General features: G+C 54.8%; 1 protein-coding gene across 1 annotated transcript in view; it reads right to left on the bottom strand.

The window, feature by feature from the left end:
* The window catches only part of HCN4 (hyperpolarization activated cyclic nucleotide gated potassium channel 4), a 37,208-nt gene that overhangs the window by 14,641 nt on the left and 486 nt on the right, over positions 1-22,081 (bottom strand). Inside the window, 1 exon segment of the mRNA XM_077748992.1 lies at positions 21,570-22,022. Within this exon segment, the coding sequence (XP_077605118.1) occupies positions 21,570-22,022 (453 nt within the window).

Below are 22,081 nucleotides of genomic sequence, written 5' to 3'. Positions count from 1 at the left end.
AAAACCAAAACAAAACAAAACAGGCATAGAGAGGCTACTGAGGGCCCTGTGGCCCTCTGTACATAAAGCTAATAATACACCCAAGCTAGAAGAGTTTCTAAAATTAACAGAGCGGGCGCAAAGCGGCTGAGAGTGCTGACTCGGGCAGGCCTGCCACTCCAGCGGGTTTCTACACTTTCCCCAGCTCTAGTTCTCTCAATTACAGACCAAATTTGAGACAGTAATTAACAGGAGAATGTTTGCATTTAGTGGTCTTCATAAAACCAAATTACATGAGGGAAAAACAACCATTTCCTTGCATTCTGTCTAATTATTCCAATCGTGAGTTTCCAGATGCTAAGGGATATTTCTAGTGTCTGATCTGGGCTGGGGTCGGAATACTGGAGCACTCCTCCCCATAAACTAGTATCCTGAAACATCACAGAGCTAACCAAAAGGCAGCATAATATAGTGGGAAGAAAGGCCTTCAGATGCAGCCAACCTAGGTTCAATTCCTGGTTCCATCATTTACTAGCAAGTCACTTAATCTCTCCATGCTTCAGTTTCCTTGTCTGCTCAATGAGGATAATAACAGTACCAAACTGGCAGAATTGTTGTAAGGATGAAATGAATTGACATTTGTAAAATGCACTGACCTATGCCTATCTGTATTACAAAGTGAGTCAATAAGTAATTCAAGTCAACAAATTCACAGGGGAGAGGTCAGAGAGGAAGATGAACTCTTCCAAAGAAGAGCCAAAGCAAAGCATCTACTTGGGGGTGAGGGTCAAAGGGAACGTATAATGGTTCTGGGAGAGTCCAGTAGTGAAAGCCAAGGACCACAATGTTCTGAGAACAGTCAGACAACAGAACCAATCTGCCCTGGCAGACAGATGCCCTGACCTTAGGGAGCTCATGGTCCACTGAGAGGACAAGGCTTAGTTATAAGACAAGTTGGACAACGATGTAAGAAACCATCCCAGGCAGCAACCCATGCAGCTGAGAAGGTGAGCTCCTGGTGGCCCAGAAGGGTGAGGCCAGAAAGTGTTCCTGGAGGAGCTGGCCTTTGGGAGCTGGCCTTGGCCTTGGAGATGACCTCTCCTTACTTTTGCAAGATGATTCCACAGATATCCAAAAGCAGGGCTGGGTGAGGCGGAAGAAAAGTGTTCAGCACCATGGACAGTTCCCAGTGCCTGCCAGTCCCAATCTGTTGGTCTAGCCAGGGGAAGTTGGCAACAGCCTCCCCACTGCATCCTCTGCTCCCTGAGCCCCTCTTCTTGCCAACCCCAGTGATTAGAAGCATCTCAAGTGATTCCTTAATGTCCCTAGGCCTTTTTACGGGGGCTCCTTGGTGACTGAATTCATAAAGACTCCAAAAGATTTCACATGTATCAAGCACTTGCTCTGTGTTTTCCATGCATTACTTCATTTAATCCACACCAGCACTGAGGTGGCTGCTAACATCTGTATTTTGCAGATGATGGCACTGAGGCTCAGAAAGAAATATCTACCCAAGACCACACAGCTAGTGAGGAAAAGAACGAGATTCAGAGAGGTCTGGGGGACTTGAGAGCCTGACCGCTTAGGATTTTAGGCTCCTCAATGGGATGCAGGGAAGGAGACAAGCCTTACTGGCATCGAGGTAGCCTATCACAGCAGATGTGGTCCTCTCTTGTAGACAAGAGAGAAGAGATATGGTGACAGATGGTGACGACACTTAAAGTGGTGAGCACTGAATAATGTATAGAATTGTCGAATCACTGTGTTCTACACCTGAAAGTAATATAGCATTGTATGTCTGCTAAACCTCAATAATAAAATTTTAAAGAGAGAAGAGAGAGTTGTGAAGAGGTTTTGAGGGAACCCAACCTCCTGATGCCAGAGCCCTCTAAGGTGCTTCCTGGGTGGGGGAAGTAGCACACCTTTCAAATATTAAAAGCACCCTGGTCATCAGCAGTCGGTCAGGCACAGCTGCACGAATCTGTAAAAGGGAAAAACTAAGGCCCATAGAGGAACAGTAACATTTCCAAAACCTCAAGCTGGATGCCCCATATTTCCCTAGCACCTCACTGCCCCTAGAGTCATGAATAACTAAATCCCACAATCCACAGTACGCACTCCATGGTAACATGTGACAGGCCCTGGCAGGGAAGCCATGGACAGCCAGACTCAGACATGCTGGGATTGGCACATGGCTGAATTAGAGACCTTGTTCTCTCCAAAGCCAGAGGACCCTCCCCTATCCCAGTGTTCTTGAAGGTAAAAGGAAGCCCTGGCCAGCAACACACCTCACTGCAGTTTCAGCCCCAGGATCCCAGGCCTCCCTCAGTCCTGGATGTTCCTTCCCACCTGGCCATCCAAGCGGGCAGGTGGCCTCTCAGCAGGAGGATGTGGCCTATAGGCCAGCTTTGGAGGAGGCCTCATGTGCAGAAGAAATGGGGGATGGCAAAAAGCCAAGCAGTCCTTTTACACTGACACCTGGGACATTTCATCATTTGGTCTGAGAAGAAGGTTATGGTCTCAAGGGAGCTGATGGAAGAGAAGATAGGAGGCTCCTGATCCTGAACTCAGACTCAAGGACCAGACAAAGGGCCCTCTTCTTTCCTAGAGGCTGAAGAGGAATGAAGGGTAATAAAACGGGGGCAGGAGTAGTGGAAGTCGAACAGGGACGGCCTCCTTCAGCCTCCTCTTGCCCACAAATGCCCATGCTTGCCCCTGAGCACATACACTCACACACACAAATGCATGCACACGTACACAGGTGCAACACCTGCACACACGTGCACATGTACACATCTACCCCTGAATACATTTTTGTACACATTTCATCTATGTGCTCCTGTTAATTTTTGCCCTCGTACACACATGCTTGCATACATTCACTGGGACTCCTGCCAGCTGGAAGAAAGAGTGTCAGTTTTTGCCCATTACATTCTTTTCCATCCTTCAGAATTCATCTGAAGGGCTACTTCTTCCAGGCCTCTCCAACTTCTCACTGATGAAGCCTCAGCCCAGCCTGAGCCCTGGCTTTGGACTGCCTAGAATGCTGCCTCTCCCTGAAGGCAGAGGCCTCGTTCCAGACAGTGCTGACTGCAGGCCAGGGTTGCCATGCTTTCTCCCCGGTGAGTAGCACACCCAGGGCCCCATCTTCTATTCCCTGCCTCTGTGTAGACACCTCTCCTAGCACCAGGCCTGCATTCCCACCTGCCACCTGGAGGGTCTGCTGGCTCCTGCACCCAAGTCCAAGGCTGGACTCAGCACCTTCCTCCTCAGAGCTGAATGGTACAGTCAGCATTTCAATCACCTGGGCTTAAAACCGCAAAGCCATCCTCAGCTACTTTCTCTTTCCTCGCAGGCCCCACATGCAGTGCCAAGTCTTGTCTAGCATCCTCTGCAATGGCTTCTGGATCTATCCCGACTGCTCTGTTCTAGTTCAGTTCCTCACTGCTCCTCACCTGGACCCATGTCCCTGCTGCCGACCTGGGTCTAGCCTCCACACTCTTTCCTTCCCATTCACATGATCTCTGGGTCATCTTTCCAAATATTATGATTACATCAGTCCTTGCAAGCTTGAGCGGACTCCCATGACTACAGAAGAAAGTTGAAGCTCCAAGGTCTGGCATCACCTGTGCCCCACGTCCCTGTTCTCCTTCCTGCTTCCTTCACAGTAGCCATTGGACACCTGACCCCCGGGGCCCTCTCTCCATCCACATTCTTGCTTCTCCTCCTCCTGAGAACCACCCCTGCCTCCTGAACCCCCATCTTGTGAAATCCCCTTCCTCAGTTTGACTGCCTCCTCCTCCGGGAAGTTTGCCTCGCTGTGCTGTGAGTCTAGGAGCAGCTGTCATCCTGCCCCTTTCGGCAGGCGCCACCTAGCTCTCCTCGCGGCCTCCCAACAAATCACGGAAACCAGGAATCTAGGGGTCCTCGTGTCTGAGACAGGGCTGGGAGCGGGGAGCTCCCCCTGGGTTCCTGAGCCATCGTTGGGTTTTCCAGGCCCAGCACAGACAACTGCCCCCCGTGACAGTGAAGACAATGAAACTGGAGGAGGAGAGCGGCCAGTGTTTTTTGGACACTTATTATTTGCCAGGCACTCATCTGAATACCTTATAGAGATTACCTGACTTAATCCTCATAAAAACTCTGAGGGAGATACTATGATTACGCCTATTTTACAGATGAGGAGAATAAGGCACAAGACATTAAGAAATTTGCTATAGGTGGTGGATCAAGAATTTACACCCAAAGAGCCTGCCTCCAGAATCCCGCTTTTAACTACTCTACAGAAATATCAATCTGGCTGGTAGTATTTTTCTCTCTCCCAAACTCGGTCCCTCCTTCGGCTCCTCCTCTCTCCTGTGCTCTCTTTGCCTATATCCTCCGCCTCTTTAGTCCCTGACCGACCCCTCCACTGCTTCCCTTAAACGAGCCCTCGCTGTGCACTAAGGACACCGCTCTCCCAGACGCAACACAGCTCAGCATCATCGGGGGTGGGGCCGGCATCCTCCCCCATCCGCACTGGTGCCACTTCCTGCCTGCGCTGGAATGTTTACAAGATCTTGAGAGCATCCTGGCATTTTCTGGCCATCGTGCCAGCATCCATCTGCCGCCCTCGGGGACCCTGGCAGTGCCGACACTTAGTTCACAACCTCCCATTCCACTCCAAACCCTGCCATCGTCCTGGGTGACTTCTACTCCATAGATCAGCCCCAAACACCCGGCCCCTCAGTGGCTTGGTGCCCTGACCCTAACGACCACACATCGGTCACCCTCTCCTGCAGCGTGGGATAGACCATGCCACCGTCCCCAGTTCTTCCATCTCTCACCCCAACCTCCTTTCCCTCCAGCTCTCTCAGCCAGCCATTCTAAGTCTATTCCTTAGTGTCTGTTCCAGGAATGGGGAGTCACAGAACCCTTCTGCCTCCTCCCCTCCCCTGAGACATACTCGTCCCACTCATCCAATTGTCTCACCCCGTCCCTCAGGCACCCACTTCACAAGATCATACCCTGGCTCAGGACCACCATTCACCCTTTTCACATTTCAGGAAACTGCAGAAAATCCCACAACCTCAGAACCCTCCTACTCAATATTTAAGCACCTCGGCTCCTGTGCCTCGATTTCCTCATCAAGGCTTTCATACTCAGCTGGCCTTCCCCTCCACCAGCCCAGCCTTCCAGGAGACCCTAGGAAACATTCCCCACCATGCTCCTCCAGCAGCCATTTCAAATCATCTCCTCTCCTCAAAGCTCTGAAGCCACTTTTCCACCCCATCTCAGCGGAGAACACAGCCTTCTACTTCACAGAGAAAAGAGAAGCCACCAGAATGTCCCCTTTCTCTTTCTGCCACCAGACTCCTACCCTGCTTGCCTCTCCCTCATCCGCCTCCCTCCTCCAGTCCCAAAGGCATCGGTGACTCCTACACCTGCCTCTTGACACTCATCCCCTCTTCCTCCCCAGGGAGGCTGACCCATAGGTTACCCCTCTCTTGTCTGGATCTTCAAGCTCCCTCTCCACCCATCCCTTCCATCAGCTTGTTCTTTTAAGTTCCCTTCATTTAAAAAATAAAATGGAACCACTCGGAATCGCCCGCTGCCTTATCTCTTCTCCCATCAGAAATGAGCTTCCCGGAAGAGGCACCTCTTTCCCTTCCGCTTCCGCTTCCCACACTCCTGTGGGCCCCCCAGGACAGGGCCAGCGCACACCCAAACTGCGCCTCCCACTGGGGGCTTTGCCCTCTGTTGCTGGCCACCCGTCGCTGTGGGCCGCTCTGTGAGGCCTCCCTGCCCTGCTGGGCTTCCTGCCTTTTCTCAGCCTCCTTTTCTCCTTCCCCTGAAGAGGCTCCTCTTCCCCTGCGTGACCTTTACGTGCTTTTGTTCCTTTGGCCCCGGGCCCCTTCTCTCTCCACACGGTCTCCCTGGGTGACCTCACCAACTCCTAAGGCCTCCATTATTCGGCTGGCTTTCACACTAGACCTCTCTTATGCTCCACACCCGTGGGTTCACCTATGGTGACCCATGTCGCTCTTTTAGACCTGCATGTTGCTCAGGAACCTGATTCTCGCCACATCCAGGTACAACGAAACAGCTTCCTCCAAACCCCTGTGCTCCCAGAGCATGCTCCTCCAGCCACCCGATGCTCAATCTAGAAACCTGGAGATACCCTCCATCTCCCTCACGTACCACCTACGCACCCAGAGAGTGTCATCAGCACACCACCTGGCCTACCCGTGGCTCCCGAGCTGGGCTCCTGGCCTGCCCAGGACCCCGCATAGCTCAGGGAGCTGGGTGGGGTCCACATCCTGCCACCAATCCACTCTCCATGTGTTGCCAAGCCCAGAGGCCTTCTCTGCTCCCAGCTAAACCAAGTCCCTCACTGTCGTCCCCTGGGCCCGTTCAGACTGGACTCTGCCTTCTCCGCACTGTCTCATTAGCCTTCCTCCTCGCGTTGCTCTGCTCAAGACATCCCAGCAGCCTTCAGTGCCCCACATGCACCATGCTTCCTGTCCTCTGGGCTTGCCTACACGCTGGCATCTGCCCTGGGACTCTCCTCCCCACCCCTGCCCACCCCAGGCTCCTTGGCTCAGAGGAGACCTCATTTCTTTGTATCCTTGGAAATCTGGTTAGGTGCCCCTTATGTGTGTTGCCGTGGCACAGTATTTGTCACACCATGATGAAATGGTGTGTTTGGTTTGTGTTCTTTTACCTTGTGGTCTATGCAACTCTCTGACCTTGGCGTGGGGCGTTCATGGCCTTTTACACAGTAGGTCCTAATGAATGTGTGAATGGATAGGTGAAGGAAAGCATGAATGAATGAACACAAGCCTTGGGGAACAAAGCTGAGTGACAGGAGGCCCAGCAGAAGCTGCGTGAAATGGCAGCTCACTGAGACCCACGAGGCTTTCACAGGCCTCGGGTGATCAGGGTGGACCTTATCCAGTCCGAACCCCGGTGACTCCAAGACTCCCAGGAACATCCATCAGAGAATGGCCCCCACCTGGTGCTGAAANTAGTAAATGATGAATGAGAAGCCAGGAGAAGCATGGGGGTTGGGGTTTCTGACAGAGTGGGATGACGGGGAGCTGGTGCGGGGACACAGCGGCCTCAACCTCGGCAGGACTATTTCCAGCCTGACCCATGCAGGTGCCTGGTGGCAGAACCCCCCTCATTAAGGGTGTGGCCTCTCTGTGAGGATTTTAAGGGTTCTCCCTTCCTCCCAAACAGGCCTAGCACAGAGATCCAGGAGGTGGGGGTGGGCAAGGGGAGGGGGCGAAGGGCAAGAGCAGTAAGAAGGCGTCTCCTAGGTTATCTTAGAATCCCCCTGTGCTGCCCCCACCTTGCAGACCAAGTATGTGTCTTATGTCCTCAGCNTGGCCACTCAGTAAAACTGTCTCATCACTAAAGAGATGGGTGGACTAAAGGCTGTCGTCCGTGGGGAAAAGACTGCCAAAAATAAAAATTAAAAATACTACCCGAAAATGTTAACACCGATCATTGCTACGTGGTGGGATTATGAGTGATTTTGTTTTCTCCATCACACCTTTCTAGATTTCCTACATTCTGTTCTATTTCTAAATTCTGTATCTGTTAAAAATGGGCAAATATTCCCTTTATAATCAAAACTCTGAAATCCGCCTTGAGCCAATGACCAGTGCCCCATGTTGGGAAGAGTCCCCCTCCCGTGTGTCAGGAGAAAGACACACCGGGTCCCCTGGGGACTCTTAGGCAGCCAGAGTAAACACGCAGGAAACGTGTTAGCGTGATGGGGAGGTCAGGATGAGCAGATTTTTTGGAGGAGGCCAGTGAGGAAGGAGGGAGGGAGGCCATTTGAAGGGCAGGTGTGATCGGCAAAGGAGACCACGTGCCCGCCCACAACACACACGTGGGCACGCACACAGGAGAGCTGCCTTCCGTGTCTTCTCTCCCTCCCAACCTTAAAAACTGGATCTTCAACCAACCCTTCCCTGCCCCCTCCCCATCCAGGCGCCTGTTTTTTTTCCTCTGAGGCGGAGCTACAGCCCAACCCCCTCACCACCCTACCCCCTACCGGGAAGAAGCTGCCGCCTGCCAGCCTGCGGGCTGGGCGGGGTCCTGGCTCCCTGTGCCCCAGGGCTGGCATTTTAGACTCTCCTTCTCCCTCAGGCTGGAACTCTGCCATCCCACAACCTTCTAGGGCCGGGCTGGGCCCACAGCTCTGGCCTCGGAGGGCATAACCCCCCATCCTCACTGCCCCCTCTTCTGGCCCAACCTCCCTGACTTGGGGTCTCCCCCCTTTTAAAGATGAATTGCTCCCTTCCCCCCACCAGCCTCTGGCCACTGGGGCTCTATTTTTAACCCACCTCAAACTCTCTGACTCAGAATCACAGGGCTCCCAGGTAGCTGCTCCCTCGGCCCGGCCCGCAGCCTGGGGCTGCCTCCAAACACATTCAGCACCAAGGGCATCTAGTGCTTGGTTTATGGGTGGCTGGCTGGGATTTTGGTGCATTTTTATTTTCTAATTTTTCTATGTGACTTGAGGAACGAAATTTGTTTTTGTTCTTGAAGTCCCAAAGAAGACCCATTCCCCCAGACTCTTTGCACAGTCCCCCCACCCCCTTCCTGGGGGGCTAGACTCTGCTATTCCCCAAGCAGGGGTGAGCTGAGGGCTGTAACTGATGGAGTCTTCCCCTTCTGTGATCCTTCACAAACCATAATATGCACACAAATCACCCGGGGCTTTTGCCAAGACACAAACTGGGATGTACGGGTTATGGGGTAAGGGCCGGCATCTGCATCTCCAGTGATGCCAAAGCGGCTGGCCCAGGGACTACACCAAGGAGCCAGGCTATAGCATGCGGCAGGGACATTAGGCATTCCAGAGCTTAAATACCTGGCTGTGTGGCCTTGGACAGATCACGTAACCTTTCTGAGCCTCTTTTCTCGTGTGCAGAAAGAGAACATTAATCCCACCTCAGAGGATTCTGGGAGAATTCAATGAGATATTTATAACATGCCACGCAGCGTAAATACTCAGTACAAGCAGGCTGTTACCACCACCATTATTATTCTTGTGACCACTAAGATGCAGGTCCTGGCCCGAGGGCTATGGGCATACTGACATGTGTGGGCTGGTCCCACCGCAAGGAGCCCTCAGTCTTGCAGCCAGACAGACCCACTGGTCCAGACCATTTCCAGGGGCAGATGAGGCTGTAAGCCAGTGGGGGCAGGTAGTGAGGGGATGGTCTGGCTCTGCAGCATGGGGGGGTGGGGGGGATAGATGGAGGGGAAATTCAGCCAGGCTTGAGAACGTGGACAGAGAAACAGGGAGCAGCGCGGTCTGCTGGGCACTAAGGCCCCAAACAGGACGTGGCCTGAGTGTGTCCACCGGTCAGGAAGGTCAGTGTCGCGGTTACAGGAATGAGGTTCATGCTGGACAACAGAAGGAATGTAGGCCAGTGGCGTACAAGTCTTGGGTCCCAGTCCCCTGTCCATCTCTCACTTGCTGTGTGCCCTGAACAAGTCCCTGCCTCTCATAATCCTTTTCTCAGTTTCCCCATTGATAAAAGAGGGTGGAGCCAGACGATCTCTAAAGAGTCGGCCAACTCTATGCATCTCTGCAGTGCGGAGGCTAACGTGGCCAGCCAAGGGCAGCTGGCCAGACGGAAAGCTCAGCCAGAGAAGAGTATAAACCTTAAGGAACTCTAACGCCTCATCCGCCAACCCAACACTGGTCTGCAGAGAAGACAGGGGCACCCTGAAGGCCAGACTGAGTAGTCAGGGCTCTTCTGGGGCCGTGGGAAGCCATGAAGTTTGCAGAGGAAGAGAGTTTCCTCCAGGGAAAGGACTGTGGCTGCACCTCCTCAAAGGCACAACTGAGCATGGGCCCGGCCATAAGGAATACCAAGATATCAACACATTGCTCCTCTGATGGGCTCAGACTTCGCTGGAGACCCTCAGTCTGTGTGTGCACTGATACACTAATGTAAGGGTAAGCGTACATAGACACACACACCCGTGTACAGCAGGGGTCATCTACTCTATAGCGCTCCCAGCTGCCAGGATGCTGTGTGCCTTCAGGCTAGTGGCCTAACTTCTCTGAGCTTCACCCAGCTCACAAGACCATTTGGGGAAAAATGGGGAGGGAGCTAGCAGTTACCCACCCCGCTTACAGAAAACAAAGAAGGCTCAAGCACAGCTGTCCCCTCTCAGGAGAAAGGAACAAAAATAGCGTACTGCTGTGGAGCAGCACATGGACTCAACCTCGGGGGAACTTAGGTAGGAGCGCTCACCTGCTCCTGAACGAGGGAGCGCCCGTGCGAAGGGGGAAATGAGATGGATTCAGGGCAGAAGTGGTGCTCTGGTGACAGATGAGACTAACGAGGACAAGGACGCCGCGGGAGGGCTGCCCCACGATAGTCGCTAAATATTGACTCTGGGAGGGTCTACGTGGCCCCCTTCTTGCTAGGATGGGGGTTCCCTGGAGATGCCTGGGCTCTTGAGGACATGAGCCAGATGGGACTCCGCTGCCTTCTGTCCAGGAAAACACAGTGTGACACGGACGCAGAGTGAGGGCCGTGTTCCCTAGGGTCCCGCCAGCCCCGGAGTTTTACGATTCTGATGGCTAACACAAGAAAAGGTAATGACTCCCGGGAGAAGGGCCTATCATAAATGGGCTTGGATGGCAGGCTGGGGAGCAAGCGTTTTTTCACCCCCAGGCTCTGGAGAGCACCGGAGGGCTGAGGCAGATGTGGTGCAGTCGGAGAGCTGCAGACTGTGTGCACAGAGAGGGCCTTGGGGTGCCCAGCTCACTGGCTCCTAAAGTGACAGAAGTAGAATCACCTGGGTGCTCCCCCACACTTGCCCCCACCGGGCCCCATACAGGGAGGCCCAGGTATCCGTAAGTGCATACAGCTCCCAGAGGGCTCTGCAGCCTGCCAATCTCAACTCTGGGGGCTTGCTAAAACCAGCCCCTCTCCAGAAGCGTTTTCAGATGAGGAAAGCCAGGTGCAGGGAGGTGAGGCCTGGGCTCTGTCCTCACAGCTGGATGGGGCAGAGCAGACCATTCACTGGCCTCCTTCTCATGATGGCGGGGGCTGGGCTCTGCCCCTGGAAGCGGTAAAGCAACATAGTGGGATGAGGACTCCTCAGAGCCTCTGGGACAGAATAAACAGCTTGTCGCATCTCCTTCCCCTGCCGGTTCCAAAGCCCACGGTGCTGCCAGCCTGTCCCCAGGACCCCTCCAGTCACGGCTGCCTCCTCACGACCTGTGCTCTCCACGGATCCTCACATCTAAACTCCTCTGTGGCCAGGTCTGAGCTTCCAGGAGGGGAAGACTGTCCCCCAGGAGAGATGGCTGGGAGGAGAAGGGGGCTGGGGTTTGCCCAGGAACAAGAAAAAGCGGGCCTGCTCTGCACTCCCAAGGGGGCCATGACCTAACGGGGGAGCTCAGCAGACTGCCGGGTGCCACGCGACACGCTAGGGGCCCTGGCCCCCAGCACTGAGGGCTAGCAGAGCCTCCCCAGAAAGAGGCCGGCGTGTAAGGAATTCCCAGGGCCCCCAGAGCCCAGGCGCTGCACAACTCCAGGATCATGCCTGGATAGGCCTCGGCGGAGTCTCCAGAAAGAGGGAGGGAGGTTCTCATCAGCTCTACTCATCAGCAGCGCTGTCCCTGCCCTGCTGGCTCAATTTGTACTAATGGGGTCAGGATTACGGGTTCAATACCTATTTGGGCAATTAGCTTTGCTCTCTTCTCAGTCTCAGACTGAGGCCTGACCCTGGACACTGAGACAAGAAAGGACTTTGCTGAGGTCATACAGCGGAACAGGAGGAGGGCCAGGAGGGGCAAAGTTGGCGTGGAAGGGGTGGACGGCTACAAGCGAGGAAAGCTCCGGATGACAGTCCCCGCGGGCTCCAGGGTGGGCTGGCCCCGATGCTGTACACGCAGGCCCTAGCCGCAGTCTTCCCTGCTGGCCCATGTTCCTTCTAAAAGGTGCTGGTGGCCCTGTGGGCTTGAGGGTCTTTCCTGTCCCTGCAGAAAAGAACAAGCACCTCGTATCCTCTGACACACGATAGGTGGGAGAAACCCCTGGCTGGCTTTGGCCATGAGTGGCTGGGGACTCACATTAATCATTGACACGGGCTGCTCCAGCCTGCAATAGGGAACTGCAGGGTAATTACTTCTGGGCTCCAGGCCACACACTCAGTGACATTAATGCGGTGGCAACACCTGCCTTCCGGGCTGAGTACAGCAGGGAAAGGGGGTCTTCTCAGAGGTTGTGCAGCTGTGGCCGGAGAGCCCCGTGGGCCACAAAAGCCCAGAGAGTCCAGAGAGACCCACATACGCCTGCAAACATAGGCACGCGGACTCAGACAGCGTCAGGAGCAAGACCCAAGGCAGTGGGGTCAGGGTCCTGAAGGGTGAAGGGCAGAGCTTAATGAGTACAGGTCCGAAAAGGCAGATTTTGGGGGTACCTGGGTGGCTCAGTCAGTTAAGCATCCAACTTTGACTCAGGACATGATCTCGCAGTTTTTGAGTTCGAGGCTTGCATTTGGTGAGCTCAAGCCCTGCTCAGGGCTAGGCGCTGACAGTGCAGAGCCTGTGTGGGATCCTCTCTCATTCCCTCTCTCTCTGCCCCTTGCTCATTCGCGCACACTCTCTTTCTCTCTCTCAAATAAATCTTTTAAAAAAGGCAGATTTGGAGTAACCTGCTCTTAGTGCTTGCCAAAGCCCACCCCAGCCCCTTAGCTCCATCTCCCAGAAACCTGCTTCCAAGCAAATGTGCTGAATGGGTCTCTCTCTTTCCTTCAGATCCAGCTCAGATCTGCTTCCTCCAGGAAGCCTTCCCTGACTAACCATCAATCCATACTGATCTACCCTAAGAGGACCTGAAACCCTACTCTCTTCTTTGCCAGGTAGGTAGTGACCCCTCCCCCACAGTGGGTGAAAAACAGTCTTGGAAGGGAGCATCTGGTCTCTGAGGGGGCATGACCCCCCACCCCTACCTTAAGCCTGCCCCCCCCCAAGCCCAGAAGACAGTGTATTAGCCAGCCCCATGTTATGTATTAATTTCTGAAAGCCTCTTCACGCAGACATAACACGTCCACCCACACAGATAAATGCTTAGACAGACACAAAATCAGCCGTAGCCAATTATCAGGTCCCCACAGCTGCCGTGAGCAGACCCGGAGGCCCTGCTGCTGGCTCCACAGTCTGTGGAGCAGGGGGTACAGTGCGGTGGGGCGTAGGGAGCCCCTCCGTCAAGCCGGCACACGCCTCTGCCCAGCCCTGAGCTGGAGCCACGAGCTGGCTGCCTGGCTGGGAAGACAGACACCAGCCCCAAACAATGCGAGAGCCGAGTGGGGCGGGGAGCCGTCACGTGTGAGATTTGGTGGCTCCCGCGGCGGCAGCAGTGGCACTGTTGTTTATTTATAATTTGTACTTTACCTCCCAGAGAGGACCGGAGGCAGCTGGCTCAGATGCTAAGAGGTGTAGGAGCTCAGGGAGCCTGAAGAAGGGGAAGGACACAAGGCGGGCTGGGCCACATGCCTACCTTGTCCCAAGCCCTGGCCACCTCAGGAAGGTACTGGTGTTGGAGGACTCCAGTTCCTGACCTCAGACCAAAGCCTTATCTTGGTCCCAGGCTGAACCCTGATTCTGGTCACAGCGTGGGTCCAGACCATGGCCTCAGATAGAGCCTCGACCCTGGACACACACGGAGTCCTAAACCGGGACTCCACTTCCTCACTTCTCTGGAGGATGTGAGGAATAGACCACGTGCCCACCTATTTCTCTGGCGGAGAGAACACAGATACCACTGGCTGCTCGCCCCCGTTCCCCTAATCACCCCTATTGAAGAACAGGCGCATCAACAGCATCTAGATGTGGTTCCAAAATCCCAACAGCCCCCGCACCAGTCAGGACCCTGATTCAGCATCCCNTTTAGTGGTGGTGGGGGGGGGTGTCAGGGCAAACTCGTCTCAGCCTGGAGATGCTGCATCTTCCAATATGGAAAGACTCCCTTCTCACTGGATAAGCTTAAGTTAAGAAGGGACTGTGAAAATACCTATCATCTCAAAATTCAGGCATGTAGCTGCCACCAGAAAAAGCTCCAGTGACAGACCATTCAGGACCTCTGGCGGGGGTCTAGGGGTGGACTGTGGAACTTTAAGGTCTTTGAGGCCAGATGTTACATAACCCACCTGGGTTCCGGTTTCATCTCTGACATGGATTTATTCTGTGACCCTGGGCCAGTGGCTTCCCCTCCCTAGTCCCCTGCTCCCCTTTTAATTATTATTATTAGAGACAGAATGCATGGGTGGGGGAGGAGGCAGCAGGAAAGAGAGAATCTGAAGCACCCTCCAGACTCCGCACACAGGCTGACTCAGGGCTCTATCCCACGACCCTGGGATCCTCACCCAAGCCGACTGAGCCACCAAGGCGCCCCTCTGCTCCCCTTTTGTAAAATAGAGGCTTTGGACCAGGAGCTTGCTAAGGCCTGTCCAGATCTGGTATTCTGAGGCTTGTTACATCTCCCATGCTGGTTCAGCCCCATCTCCCACAGCCCCTCCTCACCGATGCTGTGTGGTCAAACATTATCACCTGTTTTATTCTCCGGAGAATGTTTTCTTGAACTACTCTTGTAATCTAGCTTTTTTTTTTTTAATAGTTTATTGTCAAGTTGGTTTCCATATAACACCCAGTGCTCATCCCCACAAGCGCCCTCTTCCATGCCCATCACCCCCCTTTAATCTAGCTTTTAAAAGCTAATTTGTTTTTTAAAAAAAGGAGACAGGAAGGAAGGAGGGAGGGAAAGAAGGAAGAAAGAGGGGAAAAGAGGCACAAGAATGTCTTTACAGTCCTAGAGACCAGGTTCAAGTTCCAGTTCTGGTACTTCACGGCTGCATGATGTGGGGCAAATCTTTTTTTCTCCTGTCAGAGACTCAGTTTCTTTATCTGGAAACTGGGGGTAACAGAACCTATTGTTCAGGCTACTGTGAAGAGTAATTAAAATATGAGACCTAAAGCTTCTGACAGTTTGGTACATGGTATAGACAGTTCACAAATGGTAGCTATTGATCTGTGAGTCCACCTGGCTTTAGTCTCCGTTGGTTTGAATCTAGGGTTGTAAACTCAGAACACAGGAGTTCAGGCAGCTAAAGGTGCATGAATGACATGGCTGGGTATAGGGCCTTAGGGACAGTGGGCAACTGGGGAGCAGAAGTCAGACTAAAGGGGCAGCTTCTAGTCTGTTCCAGCTGCCTGCAATGGTGTGGGAACGCGGGGCCAGAACTGCCAGAGTTCCCAATGTTTCAGGAGAAGCCTGAAAGCCAAATTTTTATGTTACATCTTTCCATTTTAGAACACTGTCTCTGATTTGTTATGACACACTATGCTACCCAAACAGAACACATCTGGGTGCTGTCTTTGGTCCATGGGATGCTGCTTAGCAACTTCTCATCTAAGTACTGCTGTCACATCTTGAGTACCCTTGGTGACGGGGAGCTCACCACCTCTTTGTGCTGCTCCCACCCCAATTCAGGGCAGGTGCTGATGATTAAGAGTGTCTTTGAGTGGCCTCCTAGGCTTTGGGATCACAGATTTCCAGGGCCCTGGCAATGCTTTCTCAGTAAAGCCCGGCTGGCAGAGAACATCCTCTCCAAAGCCAAGGCAATGCCCCTGTCCTCTCCATGGCCTGCTCTGGCTGGGAAACGTGGATTCTTCAACATCCCCTGGGACCAAGCAGGACCGCCTGGCCGGCCTTAGTAGCCCTTCTATTAATTAGCAACTGGCAGTAGCGGCTTTGTCAGAGTCCTTGAGCCAAGGGGTGTATGTGTGGGAGCTGGCTGCCTCCTTGCTTGAACGACAAGCCCCTCCTCCCTGCCGGGGTGGCTGGGGCTGCACCTCTACTCTGGGTGAATTCCCCCACGATGGCCAGTGTTGTGACAAGGGCCACTCAGGCTGCGAGGACACTGCCAGCTCTGTCATCTGTATGTACACTTGTGCTTTCCAAGGTGGGAAGGGGCAGAGAGAAGTGACAAGTCCAGCCCATCAGGGAGCCTGCTAGGCATGGTGTGGGGCAGTGGAGGGGGTATTAACATTCAGACAACCCCCCTCCACCACAATCTCAAGGCACAAAGGCAGCTGCTGTTACTGGAGGTCTCTTCCTCTTCCCAGGCTGCCACTGTCAGAGGCACCTCACACCGACTCTCTTACCCTGACACCTCTCTGGACTCTCTCACTGACATCTGTTTCTTCCCAGAAACCTCCCTGCAGCAGAGCGGTCACTGCACTCCCTGCCCCTGCTCCTCCAGCCGGGCCCATTCCTCTGGCCCTTTGCATGGGAGAGAAAGCACCCAGGCAAGGGGACCAGATGGATTCATTAGGGTCCTCTGGCCACCTGGCCTGCCCCTGTTCATTCCTTCGCAACGACCAGCACCCAGGGCCAGCAGGGTCCAAGCCGCAGTGCAGGCAGGCAGGGAGGTCTGTGAATTCAACACTCCCAGGCTTGCGGCTGACCTCTGTGGCTGAGGGCTGCTCAACCCAGTTCACAGAATTCACCCTGCTGTGCTCAGTACTAGAGGCCAATGGGAGAAGACAGAGTCTCTGCCCTCAGGGAGCCCCGGCCAAGCATAGAATATACACACGATCTGAACCCCAGTCCTACAAGCTTAGCTGTGGGTTGGGCACCAGCAGCATCAGCATCACCTGAGCACTTATCAGAAATGCAGAATGTCAAACCCCACCCCTAATTCTGACCTAATGAGTCCGAATCTATAGTTTAACCCGATGCCCAGGTGAGTTGGATGCCATGGCAATGTGAGAAGCACAGCATTAGAACAAACACAGCTCCGTCCAAATGCCCGGAGGTGTGTCAGGCAGGGACAGCTGGATGACGGTGGCTGTGGTGGCCTGAGAGGACATCCCAGAAGACCCAGAGGCCCTACAGCATGGGAGAGGAGGGCAGATGGACAAGCAGACAGACAGGCAGGCAGGCATCCCAGCACTGTGTGAGGCAGGCCACCTGACAGCCCGAAGCATCACAGCTCACAGAAGCTAAGGGAGCGAGCAGGGCAGGGCCGGGCAGGGCAGCGGCCCCCAGCCTCATCATGTAGTAACCAGATCACAAACTGAAGTCCTGCAAGAGGAGAACCTGGAGCCCAGCCCTCCCCAGCCAGGGGATGTAAGGGGCCTGGCCCCATGGGCCTTCTGTGCACCTGGCATCCCCAGAGCACTTCGGCCCCGAGCTGGGTGCTGGCTTTTGCCACCAGCCCAGCCTCATCAGCTTGAGCACGTCCTCATCCCTGGAGAATCCCGCTGCCCACTGTGCCAGCTGACAGCACAGCCCAGGCAGCTCACCTTGGAATTCCCCTCTGCACCAAGGCGCCCTTCCCCCTCCCCTGGCGCCGCAAGGCCTGCAGCTCCTTTTGGCCTGGCTTTCTACCCCACAACATGGAGTGAGCGCCTATATTCCTCTGTTCCACTAGCAGGAGCAGCATTCTTGCACAATGGCCCCCAGGAAGGCCCACCCAGGGAGGGGCCTCAGAACCCCCCCACTCCAGAGCCCCGCTGCTCCCTCCTCCTTCCTCACCACCTCCTGTGCAAACAGTCCTGCCCCAGGTTGAAGGGGAGAGGGATGGGCGTGGGACTGAGGAAATAGAAAAGTAACTAGTCCCCAGAGTGCCTTCTTCAGGCATCTGACTCTGCTCCATTTTCATTTCCATCCTGCCAGCAGTGGGAGGCCCCGGCCTCAGGTTACAGGGGGCCCCAAGGAAGGCTAGCTCTAAGAGGCTAGCACTTGGCCCTGCCAGACCAAGGCTCTTTTCTGGGATTGTCTAGACAGAGCGCGGTTCACAACCTACATGGTTTTCAACTTAGGGAGTCCACAGACCCCAGACATTGAGCATCCTATTGTGTCTGGATATATGTGCATTTTTCTCAATAGAGACCCTACAGTTTCCAGCAGGTTCTCAGTTAGGTCTCTGATACAGGTTCAGAACCACTGGACTGAGCCAAGGACAGAGGCCCATCTGGTCCACTCAGAACTAAGGGAAGGAGGCGGTGAGAGGGGGGACGGTATGGCTCACAGTGGCATCACTGGGCTCTTGACAGTGCACTGGAGCCGCTTACCTCCACAGGGTGATCACAGCTGTGCAAGTCGTGTCTGACGTGGGCAACAAGATTCTCATTTCTCTAAGTGGGGAAACTGAGGCTCAGAAAAAGCTCAGCAGGGCCCCACAGCAGACAGGGCTGGGCAGGTGATAGGAGGTGGGCAATGGCAGTGCCTGGGACCAGGGGCCAGCATGAGAATTCAGTTTTAGGCCACCTTTAGGATTTATCAGGGCACTGGCCCAGTTTCCATGGCTTCAGAGCCTAGCTGTTTCTGCCCCAAGGAAAGGACCTTTTAGGGCCCTTCCTTTCCTTTCCTCACAGCCTCAGAAGGCTCAGGCTAGAAGAGGGAGGGGTGGAGGGCTGAGAAGGGCCAAGCTTCTGTCTGCCTCCACTCTCAAGGCCAAACTAGAGTTGGAGGCACGGGAGTAGCTCCAGAACAGACATCCCATGTAGGGACTTCTGTACCAGCCCACATGTCCACCCACACGGCCCCAGGACACCTTCACAGACAGACACCTAGGCGTACACACCCCCAGGCAAACCCCCTGTGCCCAACACTTAAAAGCCCAACAGGCTTGTGAGTCCCCACTCCTTTCCTCTCTCTTGGAAAACACACTGTTTTCTTTGTTCCAGGTTCCCACTGCCAAGCCCAGGTCCCAGGACATGGTTCACATAGAAGGAAGGACGCTTCCAGGACCCAAGAACCCAACCAAACCTTAAATATGTTTCAAAAGGCGACCGGAGAAAGGAAGGCCAGACAAACCCACAGGAGCCATGGAATATCCAGAGCCATGGTAAGGAAAAGCACAGGAAGCCAAGAAAAGTCAATTGTTAGACATGACCCCGGTTCTGCGGGTCCTGCAGAGCACAGGCCACTCCAGCCCTTGGAAAAGACACCCAACCTTCCTCCCCCAGGAATGGGAGATGCCGGAAGCAGCCCATGACAGGGAGCCCTGAACTCCAAACCGCAAACTCAATCTATCATGGTTTGCTGGCGATTCTTTATTAAACCAATTCGGCTGGATCAATGCTTCCTGCCCGTCAAAATGATGAATAAATCCTCAACTGGCCTAAGCAATGCTTGCAGAAGCTCTTGTGAAGGCTGAGCTGGGCAGTGGGGATTGGCTCTATAGAGAAGCCCAAGGCCAGTGGCTGAAACTCAAGGGACTGAGCTTGAGGTGCTAGGGGTGGGGGTGACACTAGTTTGGTGGGTTTCCTAAGCTCAGAAGACTTAGCCAGGCCCTTGCCTCTTTGACCTTGTGCAGATGTGGCAGCTATTTTGGCCTAGGGTTATGACCACTGCTCCTCCAGACACACACAGACGGTCTTTCTTGGATTTCTTTTCTCACACCCCACCCCGCACCAGGCAGCTACAGGGCTGCACACAGAGACGTGCGCTTCCAGCTACCTGTCCCTGTTGCTTGTTGCAAAAACCCAAGTTCAAAGCCCAGCCTGACCCTTATCCTGTTGCCCACTATCAATCCTGCTGCATCCACCCTTCCCTATTCCCCCATCACCACCCCCGCTCCGCCATGTCCTGGGCAGCCTGCAGTTAGTGAGAGAGTCTGCAGTCGGGGGACTGCAGACAGACATGCCAAGACGGGCAGAGTAGGATCAGGAAGGCGGCAGGGAGCACCCCATTGATGCAATCAACCCAGCTCTTCGCCATCCAGGGTAAGGAAGGTCCAGTTCCCAGAAGGTGCTCAATCCAAGACTGTTGTCTAGGGAGGCCAGGCATGCCTTGGGCTTCCCCCTGGCACCCCCACATGCCAGGTGAATGGGGAACTTTGAACAGAGGCTTTCAGACGTCGAAGACAGCGAGAAAATGAACAAGGGGAGGAAAAGCCCCTCAACAATCTGAAGTGGTTGATAGTGGCACAGCCCACCTGCTACCACCACCCAGAAGTTCAGAGGGAGGAACAGAAGCCCAGGACACCCAGAGGGTGCAGGAGATACAACCCCTGCCCCCTCCTCCCTCGCTCAGGCTGATCCTTAAGTCCCAGTACTGACCAGAGGGAAGGCCACACTTTAGGAACCTGGCCCTGGGAACCAGCCACAATTCCTGATGGGAAGATCCACATCTGCTCACTCAACTTGAAGACTGTTCTTGTCTGTTTAGCCTGTCCTTTGGCCTCCCACACCCTCTAGAATGGGAACCCTGGATATTAGGGTTAGGAAGAACAGTCCCTCAAAAAAAGAAAGGCAGGGGGCGGGGGCTCTATTCACCACTATTTTAAGCCATCGTGTGTTGCCTGACTGGTCACTCCCAACACAAGAAATCTCTCTCATTGGATGGAAAATGGCTTTGCTCTCATTACAAACCTGGCTTCCCCGGAGTTTGCAAAGAGGGCTCTGGGTTGGCAAAACACTCATTTATATTAGCAGGCAAGCAGGGTAGGCAGAGAAGGGAGCTAGATAGGGGGCAGGGCTCAGAGAGAGAGAGAATGAATTAGATCCAGTTTTAAAGGGTGAATGTTTTTCAGACCCTCACTTCTGTCCTATGTATCAGGAAAACTCAGGGGGACCCTGGGGGACCATAAGATCTTGACTGGGATGGGGGTCATCCCTTATTTCAACTTTAGAGGCAATCCCCAATCTCCTGTTTTGCAGATACCCCCTCGGGCTCCAAGTGGTATCTACTCTGTTGGTGGCATCTGACTCAGGGGATGGGGGAGGGGGCAGGGTCCTTCTCCCTGACTGGCGGTTACACCATGTGTTTGGGGACCCATGACTGACCCATGAGAGTCCTAGTAGCTGCTGGAGCTTGGACCACTGGGGTGATGATGGGGCACAGGATGAGCTTGGGGTCACAGGACAGAGATGCTTGTCAGTCAGGACCCAGGCATCTTCCCTGACCACTATGAGCAAGGTCATTCTGTCCTGCCAGATGCTCGGGATGTCTGCTGCTGGCCCACCACTTGGCATGAGGGTCTGGGCCCAGGGTTAAGGTGGCCACGGTGGGCTTCTATCCTGGACTTGAGGCCCTAGTGACCTCCCTCCTCCAGGGGCCTAGCTCTCCCTCCCCGGCTGCAGCTTCCCAAGGCACCAGAAGGCGATACTAATGCTTGGGGTCAGTGCCCAAGGAGCTGGCCCCTCTGCCAAGAAGTCTGTCTCCCTTCGTGGCCCAGCTCTTCTGGCTGAATGACCTGGAACTGCCTCTAGGATGGCCACCCTGACTCTGCAGCCCAGAAAAGGGAGGTGGGATGTGTGGCTTAAAGTGGCAGAGCCTTATCCTGGCTGCCGGCAGGGCTTGGCCAGCCTCGGAACACCTTTTTAGCCTGCCTCTAATGTGGCCCAGACCCCAAGAGGGCAAGAACACAGAAGAAAGTTCCCAGCGCGGTGCAGGAGGAGGTCTGGGGGTGTCTCGGTGCCTAGAGGCGCCCCACTTCTCTCGGAGCTCCCCGCGCGAGGAAGGAAAGTTAACTCTGGCTGAGAGGCAGGGCTGAGAGAGGAAGCATGCCTGCGACCGCTCAGGGAACCCACAGGATCGCCTCGGCCTCCTTACCTGAAGTCGCTGTAGGGGTGGATAATCCAAAATCCCGCCGACTTCACCCTCTCCTGCTCGCGCTCCACAGCTTTCTGGCTGCCAAACATCCTCAGGGAGAATTTGTTGACCCCAGGCTGGAGCATTGCCCCGAACTGGCGCTGCATGAAGCCGGCCTGGCCCAGGCGCACCTCGGCCTCGGGGAGGATCTGGTCGCCGGCNCCGCCCCAGGCGCCCCTGCCCGGGGAGGCTGGGTGCCGCCGGGAGGCTCCCAGTCCCGCTCCGGGTCCCCCGGCTCGCCGCGCTGCGCCTCCTCCCGGGCCGGGCTGGGCGCGGAGACCCTGAGCTCCTTCCCTCCCTCCCTCCTGCGTTCGGGGGCGCGGCGCGCGGCCCGGCTCCAGGCGCCCCGCCCCCGCGGGGAACAATGGGCGCGGGTAGAAGCTGCGCTGCGGCCCCGGCGCTCGGAGAACAGCTCTGGAGCGCAGAGCGCAAGACCCGCGCGCCTCCCGGGCGTGCGTCCCGCGGGCCGGAGG

This window comes from Crocuta crocuta, unplaced genomic scaffold (assembly GCF_008692635.1).
Source record: "Crocuta crocuta isolate KB4526 unplaced genomic scaffold, BGI_CrCroc_1.0 scaffold130, whole genome shotgun sequence".
In the NCBI taxonomy this organism is placed as follows: domain Eukaryota; kingdom Metazoa; phylum Chordata; class Mammalia; order Carnivora; family Hyaenidae; genus Crocuta; species Crocuta crocuta.
This window is presented reverse-complemented; position numbering and strand designations above follow the sequence as displayed.